Genomic DNA, 16603 nt, shown 5'->3' with positions numbered 1-16603 from the left:
CACTAACACACAGTGGCAGCAGTGTGTATCATCTACAAGATGCACTGCAGCAACGCACCAAGGCTCCTTGGACAGCACCTTCCAAACCTGCGATCTCTACCAACTAGAAGGACAAGGGCAGCAAATGCATGGGAACACCACCACCTGCAAGTTCCCCTCCAAGTCACACACCATCCTGACTTGGAACTATATCGCCGTTCCTTCACTGTCGCTGGATCAAAATCCTGGAACTCCCTTCCTAACAGCACTGTGGGTGTACCTACCCCAAATGGACTGCAGTGGTTCAAGAAGGCAGCTCACCCCCACCACCTTGAGGGCAATTAGGGATGGGCAATAAATGCTGGCCTAGCCAGCGACGCCCACATCCCATGAATGAATTTTTAAAAAATTTGGTGTTTAACTTCTCAATTTCATATAGAGCACAAAGATGAGACTCACATTCTCCAGCCGTCCAGCAGTACCAAATAATGTTTATTAGCTAAATGAGGTACTGATTGGGCTGTAGTTTGAAAAAAAAAATGGATTGAAAATTAGGGTACGTGCTCCTTGTCTACTAATGTGCTGACAGAACAAAATGAAAAGTTGGAGAAATGATGCAAGCAAACTCATTTTGTGAGGGTTTTAAAAGAAAGTTTGGTGAGGCAAGTTGCACATTATATATATTGAATGGTGCAACTGTCTGTTTCCCTTTTCACAAAGAGTAATGTTTTTGTGGCTGACCATGAGAAATACCTGAAATATTCCACTCGGAGCAAAGTTTTGCCTTAGTTACATCATGGGAGGGCGGGAGCATAGTAGTAATGTTACTGGATTAGTAGTCTAGAGGTCTGGACTAATGCTCTGGAAATATGAGTTCATATTCTATCATAGCAGCTGGAAGAATTTAAATTCAATTAATTAATAAATCTGGAATAAAATGCTAGTTTCATTAATAATCATAAAACTTGAAGGGGTAGCTGAAAGCCTGCTCCAAGTATGCGAGCTCCATGAGGGGTCCCTGGGAACCCTCATCACTGGCCTTATGGCCTGTGTCTTCCTGATGCTCCAATGTGTATGACAGGACAAAGCTGTCTTGTTCCACTCTGCTCCCGACTCCTCACTCTTTGGCAAAGTGGATCCAAAGTTTAGCAAATTGGATCCAAAATTGGCTTGGTGGCAGGAGGCAGAGGGTGATGGTCGAGGGTTGTTTTTGCGAGTGGAAGCCTGTAATCAGTGGTGCACCGCAGGGATCGGTGCTGGGACCATTGCTGTTTGTAGTGTACATTAATGATTTAGATGTGAATATAGGAGGTATGATAAATAAGTTTGCAGATGACACGAAAATTGGTGGTGTCGTAAATGAGGAGGAAAGCCTTAGATTACAGGATGATATAGATGGGCTGGTAAGATGGGCAGAGCAGTGGCAAATGGAATTTAATCCTGAGAAGTGTGAGGTGATGCATTTTGGGACTAACAAGGCAAAAGAGAATATACAATGGATGGTAGGACCCTAGGAAGTACAGAGGGTCAGAGGGATCTTGGTGTACTTGTCCATAGATCACTGAAGGCAGCAGCACAGGTAGATAAGGTGGTTAGGAAGGCACATGGGATTTATCAACCGAGGCATAGAATATAAGAGCAGGGAGGTTATGATGGAGCTGTATAAAACACTAGGCCACAGCTGGAATACTGTGTACAGTTCTCGGCACCACACTATAGGAAGGATGTGATTGTCCTGGAGAGGGTGCAGAGAAGATTCACCAGGATGTTGCCTGGGCTGGAGCATTTCAGCTATGAAGAGAGACTGAAAAGGCTAGGGTTGTTTTCCTTAGAACGGAGAAGGCTGAGGGGGATATGATTGAGGTGTACAAAATTATGAGGGGCATTGATAGGTTAAATAGGAAAAACTTTTTCCCTTGGTGGAGGGGTCAGTAACTAGGGGGCATAGATTTAAGGTAAGGGGCAAGAGGTTTAGAGGGGATTTGAGGGAAAAATAATTCACCCAGAAGGCGGTTGGAATCTGGAACACACTGCCTGAAGAGGTGGTAAAGGCAGGAACCCTCACAACATGCAAGAAGTATTTAGATGAGCACTTGAAGTGCCGTAACATACAAGGCTACGGGCCAAGTGCTGAAAAATGGGATTAGAATAGTTCGGTGCATGATGGCTGGCATGGACACGATGGGCTGAAGGGCCTGTTTCTGTGCTGTACAACTTTTTGACTCCTGTCCATCACCACCACCGCTCTCGCTGTGCTCCCTGTCAACCCCGCTCCTTCATCCTGCCGCTGGTCTTGCTGTGCTCCTTCTCGGCCCTGCTCCTTTATACTGCCGCCAGTATCGCTGTGCACCCCCTCAAACCCGCTCCTTTTTACTGCCGCTGGTATCGCTGTGCACCTCCTCAACCCCACTCTTTTATACTGCCACCGGTGTCACTATGCTCCCTCTTGGCCCCGCTCCTTTATACTGCCGCCAGTCTCGCTGTGCTCCCTCTCGGCCCCGCTCCTTTATACTGCCGCCAGTCTCACTGTGCTCCCTCTCGGCCCCGCTCCTTTATACTGCCGCCAGTCTCGCTGTGTTCCCTCTCGGTCCCGCTCCTTTATACTGCCGCCAGTCTCGCTGTGCTCCCTCTCGGCCCCGCTCCTTTATACTGCCGCCAGTCTCGCTGTGCTCCCTCTTGGCCCCGCTCCTTTATACTGCCGCCAGTCTCGCTGTGCTCCCTCTTGGCCCCACTCTTTTATACTGCCGCCAGTCTCGCTGTGCTCCCTCTTGGCCCTGCTCCATAATACTGCCGCCAGTCTCGCTGTGCTCCCTCTCGGCCCCGCTCCTTTATACTGCCGCCAGTCTCGCTGTGCTCCCTCTTGGCCCCGCTCCTTTATGCTGCCGCCAGTCTCGCTGTGCTCCCTCTCGGCCCCGCTCCTTTATACTGCCGCCAGTCTCGCTGTGCTCCCTCTCGGCCCCGCTCCTTTATACTGCCGCCAGTCTCGCTGTACTCGCTCTCGGCCCGCTCCTTTATGCTGCCGTCAGTCTCGCTGTGCTCCCTCTCGGCCCTGCTCCTTTATACTGCCGCCAGTCTCGCTGTGCTCGCTCTCGGCCCGCTCCTTTATGCTGCCGCCAGTCTCGCTGTGCTCCCTCTCGGCCCTGCTCCTTTACACTGCTGCCAGTCTCGCTGTGCTCGCTCTCGGCCCCGCTCCTTTACACTGCCGCCAGTCTCGCTATGCTCCCTCTCGGCCCCACTCCTTTGCACTGCTGCCAGTCTTGCTCTGCTCCCCTTCGGCCCCGCTCCTTTACACTGCCGCCAGTCTTGCTATGCTCCCTCTCGGCCCCACTCCTTTGCACTGCTGCCAGTCTTGCTCTGCTCCCCTTCGGCCCCGCTCCTTTGCACTGCTGCCAGTCTTGCTCTGCTCCCCTTTGGCCTGTTCCTTCACACGGCCACTGGTCTTGCTATTCTCCCTCGGCCCCGCTCCTTTATACTGCTGCACAGAGTGTAGTATCTCCCCAGATTGTTGTAAAGATCTTTCTGGTTCACTAATGCCTTCCAGGGAGGAACTCTGATGTCCTTACCCTGTCTGACCTACATGTGACTCCAGACCCACAGCAATGTAGTTGGCTCTTAACTGCCCTCTGAAATGGTTTAGCAGCCCACTCAGTTCAAGGGCAATTACGGATAGGCAATAAATGCTGACCTTGCCAATGACACTTACATCCCAAGAATGAATAAGAAATAAATTATAGGAACGTAAATGGTTTCAGATATCAGTTTAGTTGAATGTGGCGAGCTAGGAAAGATACTCAAAAAATATATTGACAGAGGCTTAAAAATTGCTCCAGTTTGATGGGAAACAGGTTAAATATTTGAAACACTTGCTTGACATTGCAACCCAGAAATATGACCCAATGGCATGGTTGTTCAAATAGTCGTTTGGTAATATAGAACTTGAGAATTGCTGAAAATAGAGACACGTTGTCAAAGCTTTTCATTGTACACTCATCAGGACAATGCGCAAGACAATGTACAGAACTTTAGTTAGGCCACACTTAGAATATTGCGTGCAATTCTGGTCGCCCCACTACCAGAAGGACGTGGAGGCTTTGGAGAGGGTACAGAAGAGGTTTACCAGGATGTTGCCTGGTCTGGAGGGCATTAGCTATGAGGAGAGGTTGGATAAACTCGGATTTTTTTCACTGGAACGACGGAGGTGGAGGGGCGACATGATAGAGGTTTACAAAGTTATGAGCGGCATGGACAGAGTGGATAGTCAGAAGCTTTTTTCCAGGGTGGAAGAGTCAGTTACTCGGGGACATAGGTTTAAGGTGCGGGGGGCAAAGTTTAGAGGGGATGTGCGAGGCAAGTTCTTTGCACAGAAGGTGGTGAGTGCCTGGAACTTGCTGCCGGGGGAGGTGGTGGAAGCAGGTACGATAGCGACGTTTAAGAGGCATCTTGACAGATACATGAATAGGGTGGGAATAGAGGGATACGATCCCCGGAAGTGCAGAAGGTTTTAGTTTAGGCAGGCATCAAGATCGGCGTAGGCTTGGAGGGCCGAATGGCCTGTTCCTGTACTGTTCTTTGTTCTTTATTAATAACCAATGTGTAAGCGAAAACATCAACTTATACTGCATGAGAAGAAAGTGCTGATTGGTTGGCAAGTATACTCTGGTGGAGGCGTTGCCATGGAGAATGCACCAGTTTACAGTGACTGACCGTTAATGGCCAAGCTTTGCTTGAAATTTAAAACTGGTTGGGGAGTCTAGAACCAGGGGACACAATTTCAAAATAAGGGGGAAGCAACTTAGGACAGAGATGTGGAGAAATTTCTTTACTCAGAGGGTAGTGAATCTTTGGAATTCTCTACCCCAGAGGGCTGTGGAAGCTCAGTCATTGAGTATGTTTAAAGCAGAGATTGACAGGTTTCTAAATACAAATGACATAAGGGGATATGAGGATAGTTTTGAATGGTGGAGCATGTTGAATAGCCTACTCCTGCTCCTATGTTCCTATATCATCAGTGATGGAAAGCCACACAGATTCCAGTGCTGCATTTCTATTTCTGTATTTACGCAATCTGTGGAAGGATTTTGGTGGGGTTGTGTGTGTGTGTGTGTGTGTGTGTGTGTGTGTGTGTGTGTGTAATAAATATATATATATATATATAACAAAGGTTTAGGTTTCAAACCTTCAGAGTAGTTTATTTCAGATTAGATCACAAGGGTACTAATATCGAAATTATTATACAGCGCATGAAATGTTCAAGAAAAAATATCTACTTGTAGCATTTTCTTTTTCTTTTGCAGTTCCTTCTCCAAGTAAGCTCAGACTTCCTACCACACCATCTCCATTAGCTCTCCGACAACCACTGAAAGCAATGGCCAATCCAGGGGCTGTCTCCACAAGTTCTACATCTAGTCACAATAGTTCTGCTCCAGGGTCCTCCGTTCAGTCTCTCAGTTCTCCAAGTCATACTGCTGCAGGTGGCACTAATCCTAATAAAGGTCAAGTTGCAGGGATCCGGAGTGGCTTGCCACGACCTAGTGCCTCTACTGGAGGGGGAATACCAGTGCCTCGGAGTAAGCTTGCACAGCCTGTTAGAAGGTAAGAGTGTAACAACAGAATATTTAACTTACATGAAATAGAGTCTCTGAAAATGCTGATTGAGAGAGGATGAGTACTGAGAACCGTTTCAACAAGCTGTGTGTGAACCAAATGGTTATAATTTCAGATAGAATAATTGAATTACTTTTCCTTTATTTTGTAGTCACTGTTCTATTAATTTTTTTTGCAAAACTAAAAAAAGGCTTTCAATGCTGTAGAAATGTAGCTCTCTGTCATTTGGGTACTTTTTTTCTTAATCTTTTTTTTTTCCAGAGTGAATTCTATGCTCATAGATCCACTATCTTTGGCCTCTTTGAGATTACCACATTATGAGCAGTTTGAGCGCTATCCCCAACACTTTAATTGACAGAGACGATCTGCATCTGAGCCACACAGGCCAAAGGATTCCCAATTCAAGTCTAATTTAACTAAGCTCAGATGGGTGGGTGCTAAGGTGCAACAATTAGTTCCAGTGCCCTTGGCCTAAGGAGAGGAAAATTAGGCAGCGTTCTGGTTTCTGTTTCTGATTTCTGTTCAAAAGGCATGCATGGTCGTGATGTTCAGTGGTCATGTAGCATGACTATAATATTGTCTCGTTTCACGCAAGAGAATGGACATATTTTTAGCAAGACACCAGAGAGAAAGCAGCAGTCAAAGCCACCTTTAGCAAAAGATGCAAGTTTTATGATATTCACCAGAGGATACAGGGTCAAGGCTGTGCTTACACTTTGCATAGAATATACTTTGATTGTAGGAGTGGGGGAAGGATTTGAATGTAGGTACCAAGAGACAAAGGAGCAATCTGTAACTCACTGCATGAATAGAATGTTTTATTTTAAAAAAGGACAAGGAACTGTATGGGTCAAAGTGCATATTTCATTGAAAATTGCACTGTGCAAGGTTCTGATCTGTTATTACAAAAAGGATATAGGAGCACTGGAAAAGGTCCCAAAAAATTACAAGGATGATACCAGAACTGAGAAGTTACAAATATCAGGAAAGACTGAACTGGCTGTGCCTGTTCTCTGGAAAAGAGTAAGCTGAAGGGTAACCTCACAGACGTCCTTAAAATTATGATGCTGTTTGATAGGGTAGCATTGAAGACGTTTCCACTTGTGGCGAGTCCAAAACTAGGGGTTTTAAATATAAGGAAGTCTCCAATAAATATAATAAGGAATTGAGAAATTTATTTACTCACCGGGGTAATTAGAATGTGGAACTTGCTACCGCAAGGAGTAATTGAGGCAAATATCATAGATGCATTTAAGGTGAAACTAGTTTAGTTCATAGATAAAGGAATAGAAGGATATGTTGATAAGGTTACATTAAGTTGAGTGGAAGGAAGCTTGTGTGGTGCATAAATGTCTGTTTAAACCAATGGGCTGAATGGCCTGTTTCCGAGTTGCAAATTCTGTGTAAAATACATTGGGCCATAATTTGCTGCAACGTGCATCTGCTGTTAAACTTGCCCTTGCATGTTTAGATTTTTAAATTTGCACAGCAAGTTGTTGAAAGTGCGAGCGCAGCGAAGAAAACCGGGCATCTAGGGCCTGAGTGAACAGGGCCACCAACTGTGTATCTCCTTAACCAGTTAAATTGAGAGATTGCAAAATTAACAGTGCAAAAGTTTGACGAGGAGGTATAAATTAGAGTGGGTGAGTTCAGTGTCAAATGAGGTACAGAAAGAGAAATAGAGAGGGAAAGAAAGACAATGAAAGGACAGAATAGAAAAGTTTTTTTTTAAATTACTTTCTTAAAATTTCTAACAATTTAAACCTGAGGGAATGAGATGTTTCGCAAAGTCAATTTTCAGTGCCAGAAAGGGTGGCTAGCAGTAATTAACATTTATCACATCATTAAAAGGGTACTTAGACTGAAATGGACAAGTGGTGAATTGTTTGTATTTACCGTGCAAGTATAGCAACTTAATGGCATTCAATGTATTCCAGTGGTGAATCAGCCAGCAAGCTGCTGTTTTCACAAAAGCCCTCAGACAACAATGTTTGGATTTCCATACTTAATCACACAACTGCCCTTCTCTGATGTTGCTGTAGTAGTTGCATATAAATAACTGCAAGTGTCATTAGCTTCACTGCTATTTTGACAGCAAATTATTGGCCATGTAAGTACCTGCAGTTCCTATAATTCCTCTAGACAGTGCTATAATAAATGCCTTCAGTGTTAAATGTGACACGCAACCTCTGCAGTGAGAGTGTATCACCCTGTGCTTGTGCAATCTGATCAAGTTCCCATACAGTGCTCAAAATTCTTTTTGGAATTTTTTTTGACTTCCTTTCTTCATCAGTATCTCCTATCAAATGTCCACAATAAGGGCTAAAACAAAAATAAATATTTCACAGCAACAATTAAGTTTATCCATTGAATTATCTCTTACTACCTTTGTTAAAGTTTTTACCTGAAGGTGCCGCCTTTCCCAAAAGCTATGGCTGAGACACATTTTTTGCCCAGAGCTCTGCTCAGTGAGCTGAATATGAAGTGTGCTGTCTGCATATGTGCATTGTGTCTAACTTCCTGGATGTACCCGTACTATGCAGGCAGCTGTACTGGTGAAATATTTTTCTTCAGCTTCTCGCAACTTCAACTCCAGGTTTTCTTCAAATAATTTTGGAAAAATAAAAGGACAAATTTATTGAGAATTGATTGAGAACAGGTTAATGGACAGAAAACAGAGAGTAGGAATAAATGGGTAATTTTCAGGTTGGCAGGCTGTGACTGATGGGGTACCGCAAGGATCAGTGCTTGGCCCCATCTATTCCCAATCTGTATCAATGATTTGGATGTGAGGATTAAATGTAATATTTCCAAATTTGCAGATGACACAAAACTAGGTGGAAGAGTGAGTTATGAGGAGGACCCAAAGACTCTTCAAGGAGATTTGGAAAGGTTAAGTGAGTGGGCAAAAATTTGGCAGATGGAATGCAATGTGGAGAAATGTGGGGTTATCCACTTTGGTAGGAAAAACAGAAATAGAGTATTTCTTAAATGGTGAGAGATTGGAAAGTGTTGAACTTCAAAGGGACTTGGGTGTCCTTATTCATGAGTCACTGAAAGCTAACATGCAGGTACAGCAAGCAATTAAGGCGGCAAATGGTATGTTGGCCTTTCTTACAAGAGGATTTGAGTATTGGAGTAAAGATGTCTAACTGCAATTATATAGAGCCTTGGTGAGACTGCACCTGGAGTATTGTATCTCCTTACCTAAGGAAAGATATACTTGCCATAGAGGGAGTGCAACGAAGGTTCGCCAAGCTAATTCCTGCGATGGAGAGATTGTTCTATGAGAAAAGAGTAAATAGACTGGGCCTTTATTCTCTCTCTGGAGTTTAGAAGAATGAGAGGTGATCTCATTCAAACATACAAAATTATTGCAGGGTTCAACAGGGTAAATACAGGAAGGATGTTTCCCCTGGATAGAGAGTCTAGAACCAGGGGACACAGTCTCAGAATAAGGGAAAGGCCATTTAGGCCTGAGATGAGGAGGAATTGCTTCACTCAGAGGGTGGTGAATCTTTGGAATTCTCTGCCCCAGAGGGCTGTGGAGGCTTAGTCATTGAGTATGTTCAAGACTGAGATTAATAGATTTCTACATATTAAAAACATCAATGGATATGGGGAGAGTGCAGAAAAATAGTGTTGAAGTAGATGATCAGCCATGATCTCATTGAATGGCGGAGCAGACTCAAAGGGCTGAATGGCCTACTCCTGCTCCTATTTCTTATGTTATGATAAATATAGGGTATTTTAATTTTGGTTTTCTAAAGTTTTTATAAAGCATATTAGGAGGAGGGGATGTGGAGAGAGGTTTCAAGTTAGTGGATCTGTTTTCAATAAAATAGAATTTTGAAGATAAAAGATTCAGTAAAAGATAATTACTAATCCTTTAAATTTGTGATAGAGATCCTAATTGCTAATGTCTGAGACAGACAGGTCGAGAGAAAAATAGACACTGAGCTGGATTTCGTGGAGAGGGCAGAAGTCCCACTGCCAGGGCTGAAAGCGGGAGGCAAACCTGCTTCAGCAGGCAGTGGGACCCGGGGCGGCATTTTGTCAGCAGCGGCCAATTAATGGCTACCGCCAGGATTGCCATCCAATTAAGGACGGCGGCGCGCCTCCTGTAGCTGTTGGTCCAATCCGAGGACCAGCTGTTTCAGCAGCGCCACCACTAGCGGCAGCCTGTACTGAGGCTGCAGCTCCAAGGACAGGGCACCTCAATGGTGGCGTGCCCTTGAAGAGGGGTAAGTCTTGTTAGGGGAAGCCTGGGCCAGGCAGAGAGGCCCTGGTGATTGGGGGCAGGTGGTCCTGTGCTAGTGGTGGTGACTGAAGCACGGGGTTGCCCATTGCTGTCAGGAGTCCCCTCCATGGGCCATGGAGTGCCCGTAAAGGAGGCCCCCGGGAGCCCAATGGAAGGTGGACGGTCTCCCCACCCGGTGGCAGGCCCTCCCAATGCAGACAAAATGGCTGCGGAGGCAGGAGGTGGCCCTTATTTGGCCACTAGGACCACTTGCTAGTTACATTGTTGTAGTCAGTTTCAAGAAAAGTTGTATATTCAAAATCTTTTAAGACATGACAATTAGAGCCCTTGCACTCAAAAGAACCAACTTAATTTTACAAGCCTCCTCAAAGGCCTGGAAACAGGCACAATTAGCGGAAGCCCAGAATGATGGTTGATCTGATCTGGGGGAGTCGCCAGCTTGTAGCACGATGATTTTTAAAGTAGCGCAAAGGAGCGCAGAATCTCAATTTGCACTGGATGTAATTTACGCTTGAAGGTCCACAATTTTTTGTGCTGGTTTACCCAATTTTGGGCAAAGTGCACTGGAAATAATAGTGCAACCTAGCGGAAACTGTATTCTCTGTAAATCTGTTTAGCTTTGAACATATGTTACTAAAAATATAGTCTAATAGAATACTACTAAATTTCACAGTCATGTATCGTTTTCTAAACAAAATACATATTTGCAATTCAATAAGAATTTGTACATTAACATTTAACATTTGGGAAGATTTACAAAGCTCAAAGATCAGGCAAGTTAGCTCTGTATACCATTATATTTCTGATTCGTTGGTTTGTTTCGTTTGAATTTTGCAGGCCTGGATATTTGAAAAGGGCCATTCTCAGCAATGGTTATATCCTAACATTAAGATATATTTGTATGATAAACTTGAACTGTATATGCATTTATGGCAACATTGATTTAAGCTTGATATATGGTTTGCAAAGACAAGAAGTTTGGGCAACCCTACTTTACAATGACCAAAGCCTCCTATAACTATTTATGTCAATGTGACTGGTCAGTGAAAGGGTGTGCACACTACCCACTTTATACATAGTGAACATTATAGAAATAGCTGTTGATTTTCTATTACAAATGCACAGTCCAAGTTTTCTGTTCACCATTGTCCATTTCTAAATTGTATAACAAAATGAAATGATGTAAAGTTGTGGGACTTTGTTGTTGAATTGCAATCGAAGTACAATTGTGTACTGTCAAGTGTATTAACATCTTTTCCTATAAATTGACTTCCAGATCATTGCCAACTCCGAAGACTTACGGCAGCATTAGAGATGAAAGCTGGAAAGATGGTTGCTATTGAACTGATTACACAAGAGTGTGAAGCTTGCTCCGCTACTGTTCCTGAAACAAAGGACTTTTTACTTATAGACTGTTCAGAGAGATTTAGTAGGATTTAAGAAAATCCAGTTCTCTGCCATAAATCAGCACAAGTTGGTGGAGATCGTGGAGTAGCACTTTATTGACATTAAACATCAGACTTTTTCATACATGTACAATCAGTTTTTCCATGACTTTGTCCATTGTTTTAATGCTCACGAGCAATTTATGTCATCATTCAAAACAAAAAAGCAGAAGTCTGGACACAATCCCAAAAAATGCCAAAGAAAAAGCTTACAACAACCAGTGGTGTGGGAGATGGATAACTAACATTGTTGAGACTTTAGAATGGTCAAATAAAAGACTACTTGTGGAATCCTGTTTTGTACAAATCAGATATTATAGCAGTTACAGATTTTATATTCTGGAAGTAAAACAAGGCGCAATTCCATTATCATGGGCAGATGTGTAGTCATAGCAATCGATAGCCCACTGTAATCTGGTTTATTTTCAGTACAAAAAAGAGTAGCATCCCAAATGTTGTAGTTATGAATACCTTGAGTGATATGATGACAAATTACACATTTTTCTATTTTTGTTCGTGAAACTTTGGGGGGGGAGCGTGTAGTTTTAATTTGTAGCAACTTATGTTAATACCCCAATGATAATGCCTCATTGAAAATCTTAGTATCTCACATTTTTTGGCCACTTAAAGGCTAAAATTGCACCAGTAGTTTTCATTATAGAAGTTGAAATGTATTATGAGCAAGTTGACAATTTTTGACACTCTGCTGGTGATCACTGGAGTTGTGTCCTGTTGTACTTGGTAACTGAAAATTTTTGATGCATTGCTGGTAAGAAAAGGCAAGTTGTAACCTGAATGGTGCTTTGTGCAGACAAAATACTGTGGATAAGTGGCTTAAGTTGAAAGTTGAGTGTATATTGTAAGTGAGACACTTTGTTTAACTCTTTGCCCACACCAAGAAAAAAATATTGGTAGGCAAAACTTTCAGTATCTTTTTTTTGCAGTTGACCATTTTTTTTAATTGCCAAAGGGCTTAGTGTTAAGTGTGTTTTATACAATTGCGTTTGTCAAATTGTACAGCACTGGCTCAGGAAAGAATAGCTTTAATGTGCAACCAAGTTTTCAGCATGCAACGCGTGGTAAGATATGTCTGTTTTGGTAACTAATATTTCCTTAAAAGGTAGATAGTGAAAACTTGGTCCATTCAAGTTGTAATCTGATCACACCACAGTGCTTACAAAAAATAATGCAACATAGTTCTGTCTAAACTATGCACTCATATCCTGTTATACAAACACACTTACTTGGAGCTGTTCAATAAATACTGCAGCCTAGTAGGTACTATATTCAGTAATTACAGTGTTCAAAGACATCACTACACTTGTGTATATTCTTATGAAAGGTTGAGTTTACATTTAAATAAGTTTGTCTGCTACTGCAGGAAGTAGTATGGACTGTTATTATTTTGCAGATGATGCCATAAAATAGCTTGAATTGACTTTCATGTAGTTATTCACCAGAGGCCAATGTTTAATTGTTATAAAAGAGTATTTTTTGATTTGTTTACAAGAAGGATTCCTTGCAAATTTAGAAGAAAAGCCTTCTTTCCAAATGCCCTTAATATTCAGGTGTTGCAACCTTTCAAAATAACCAGTGGTGGGATAGACATGCTAGGAATGAGTGGGGTAAACATGAAGGAGATGGGTGAGTCAACAGTGAGTGAATGAGATGGATGTGGGATGATGGGTGAGTGAATAGGGTGACTGGTGAGTGGACAGTAAGAGGGGTGGGCCTGGGCTACAGATGATTAGGTTTGCAGTTAATGCATGGAGTGGACTTGGACTGAATAGTGAACAAGTTGAATGTGATTTTTTATTTTTGCTTGTTTACCTATCTAAATGGCCAACTGAAGTAAAGTGATATGTCATCCCAATTGTACAGATGAATAGGTGGATTCATGAGAACGTAATTGTGTGTCGTAAGGAAAGAACTTGTTCGAATGTAATACTGTGTACACAACTATTTACTGTCAATATATTTTTAAATATACACCTGTAAAACTTGTTTGTCCTCTGTTGATTAATTGCCTAGACAAGGGAATTATGATATTTTACAAATTGCCTTTCACGATCTAAAAAGTCATCAAGAGAATGAGCAGTATAATCCTTACAGTTAAGAGTTTTTGTTTCATACAAATTACGTGCTTTCGGGACATTTGTGGCGAGATGAACAGCATTTTCAAAAAGTTGGAGGTTTGGATTAGTCCTTTTCACAGGAAGGATATATGTGAAAACTTGATGCAGACTAAAGGCAAGAAAAAAAACTTCTGAATAGCACTTTGTGGGGGTGGTGATGTAACCCACAAGCCCACTCCAAGTTGTGGAATTTCCTTCAGAAAATGACTGTAAACACTGACCGTACACAATAGTGGGATTTTTTTTTAACTATGAACAACTTTGTTTTAACATGTTATACATACACAAGTATACACTTTCACACTGCAGTACTGCGAGACACAGACAAAAAAAACCTTACAGTAACCTTAAGAATAAATTGATCTGTAAAATTCAAAGCATGTTACCTCCACAGTGGTTTAGTTAACTGTAGAGGAATTAATCACAAATTTGACACGCAAACAACATTGAACTAAAATGCTGTGGGCAAAATAAACTTGCTTACACCATAAGTGTGGAATTGTTAATTTTATACAAGAAAAAAAATAGTGCCTATAATTTAAATTCATTTTTGAGGTTGTTATAATTTTGTTTGAATGTGGGTTAATTTTTGTGCCAATAGCTTGGAGTAGACGATACCCAATGTAAATAAATGGTCATATATTGCTTTCGATATTTAATTTTTTGCTCTGCTATGTAACTTTTGTAAATGTTAATGAACTTGTTTTAAAATAAAATGCAAGAATCACATCTTGTTTGAAAAAAATAAACAGTTCTTGACATTGGAAAACTATTCCATTGTATTACTGAAGTCAATATCTATTGAACAGAGGAGGGTTTTTGGCCGACTGCTTTGTAACTGTTCATCTACATTCTGCCAATGTTATATCAGCTATGAAAAGGAAAATTCTTGACTAGAGCCATTGTAAATGGTCATCAGAAGACATTTGTGTAAATTAACCTATCCACAATTCCTCGTTAATGAACAACTTTATTAAGTTGCTCTGTGCTATAATCTAATTGCTGTCTTCTTGGGATTTAACCTTTGCCACTGGGCTCATAAAATTTTGATATTTATGCCAAACACTTTGGGTGTGGGGGTGGATGATAAATAGAATATCATGAAACCATTTTCTATGGAAGTGTGAGCTGTCTATCATTATGCTGAATGTCATTGAACCTGACTAGTGGATTCCTCCATTGCCTCATGAAAACTGTAAATAATAAAATCTGACTACTCCACACTGTAAAATGATGGGAAAGAGAAGTAATTGGATAGTGTTAGGAACAAGATGCTGTTAGTTAACATTCTAGCCTTGGAATGTAGCCTTCTTGATTCATTCTCTTTTGATAACAAATCTTAAGTCCAATGATGCATATTTTTTTTTCTTTGGCTGAAGTCTTTAAGAGTTGCTAAATACTTTTCTAAACTTTTAATTTAAAAAAAAAAGTAATCTCGGAGAAATTGGTCACTAAGACTTTTGTCATCTCTCTCCTCCCTCCCGTCTCTTCCCAAACACAGAAGGGAGCATCTAACTGAGCCTGAACTGTGGAGCACTGAAATACTCCATTCTGAAAGAGTTGAAGATGATCACCCCCTTGCAGGATGTTGGGGCTGAGTGCCAGACTCGATAGTAAATTTCACATATGATGAAAGGGCCTACTTGCCTTCATTACCTGAATGCTGATATTACTACCAAAAGGGCAGCACCTGCTAGGAAAGTAGGTAGAGGCAAGACAAATAGAAGCACATTAGATGTTAGTTGATCCAGAACAATTTGACCATTCTGTATTTGGGTTCAAATTTAGAGATCCCCACAGATCCTAACTACAACAAAGTACATCACCATACCCTGAGGTGCAAAGTACTTGGAGTTCTCTGATTTTTCATGAACTGTATTCCAAGCATCTTGACTTGAATAAGCTTACAACACATACTAAGGGACTAGAGAATGGAATTGGCTCGCAATTGGATCAGTTTAAGCCATTTCTGTGCAGGTTCTTCCCTTGTTGAAGGAGGTATGATAAAGCAATGTTTGGCATCTGACAGAGCAGCAGGTTTGATACTGGGAGCCATAGCTACATACTGCACCTAAGTAGTCTGGGATCCCGGTCACTCATTGCTGGATTCATGTGACTTTAGCATCCTCCTGTCTGACGAAGCAGCCCTATTCAGGTTTTGAACTGCTCATCCTTCTTTTAGACGGTACCCTAAAACATTGCCAGTGTTAACTAGGTCAGCTAATTGCATTTGGTAAGCTCCCTTAACTTACAGCAGGCAACAAAACACAACTTGTCTTAACAGACAAAATGCAGAAAAAATAGATGGGAGAACTCTGCTGATAACACCACAGCTGTCTCACAACAATAACATTACTGCACTGAACAGGACCAGACTAGCTGGAAAGGGGCTTTTGGTGGAAGATTTTCATCTTGTGTGCCCCTAGATGAGGTACTGTGTGCTGCTAGGATAGGGTTTAGAGTCATAGTTTTACAGCACAGAAACAGGCCTTTCGGCCCAACGTGCCTGCGCCGACCATCGAGCACCCGTCAAAAACTAATGCCACTTCCCCGGACTTGGCCCATAGCCTTGTATGTTATAGCGTTTCAAGTGCTCTTCTAAATGCCTCTTAAATGTCGTGATTTACAATGGTATAACTCTGAAGTTGGATAGTCTTACAGCAGAGATCAAGAAATGCCGATGATAGAGACGACCACAGAAAAATGAGCACTAAGTCATGGTTGCCTATGCATCAGTGAGAACGAATGACAATCAGGTGAAGGAGTGATCATGCAGATGATGTGATTACTGCAACATCAACACCAGGCAAAATAATATTCATGATACTTCAGTGTGTAGGTTGGGAAAAATGTCACTGCCTGGTCGTCTTTTTATATTCATTCATGGGACATGGGTGTTGCTGGCACGGTCAAACATTTTTACTGCCCATCTCTAATTGCCCTTGAGAAGGTGGTGGTGAGCCACTGCCTTGAACTGCTGCAGTTCATGTGGTGTGGGTACGCTCACAGCTGTAAGGGAGTTCCAGGATTTTGACCTAGTGACAGTGAAGGCACTGATATATTCCCACGTCAGGATGGTGTGCAACTTGAAGGTGGTGGTATTCCCATGCTGCCCTTGTTCTTCTGGGTGGTAGAGGTTGCGGGTTTGAAAAGTGTTTAGTAGTGTTGGAAAGGGCAGT

The 16603-nt window shown here is 42.1% G+C and overlaps 1 protein-coding gene across 3 annotated transcripts in view; it reads left to right on the top strand.

Annotated features, from left to right (window-relative positions):
• Nucleotides 1–14196, top strand: part of slain2 (SLAIN motif family, member 2) — a 101125-nt gene extending 86929 nt beyond the window's left edge. For all 3 annotated transcript variants that reach the window (XM_068035775.1, XM_068035784.1, XM_068035764.1), the window contains 2 exons: nucleotides 5274–5571; nucleotides 11121–14196. In XM_068035775.1, coding sequence (XP_067891876.1) covers nucleotides 5274–5571; nucleotides 11121–11187 — 365 coding nt within the window. In that variant the 3' untranslated portion in view covers nucleotides 11188–14196. The remainder of the gene's footprint in view (nucleotides 1–5273; nucleotides 5572–11120) is intronic.
• The last annotated feature ends 2407 nt before the right edge of the window (nucleotides 14197–16603 follow it).

This window comes from Heterodontus francisci, chromosome 1 (assembly GCF_036365525.1).
Source record: "Heterodontus francisci isolate sHetFra1 chromosome 1, sHetFra1.hap1, whole genome shotgun sequence".
Classification (NCBI taxonomy): Eukaryota; Metazoa; Chordata; class Chondrichthyes; order Heterodontiformes; family Heterodontidae; genus Heterodontus; species Heterodontus francisci.
Note: the sequence above shows the minus strand (reverse complement) of the source record. Positions and strands in the feature narration are given on the sequence as shown.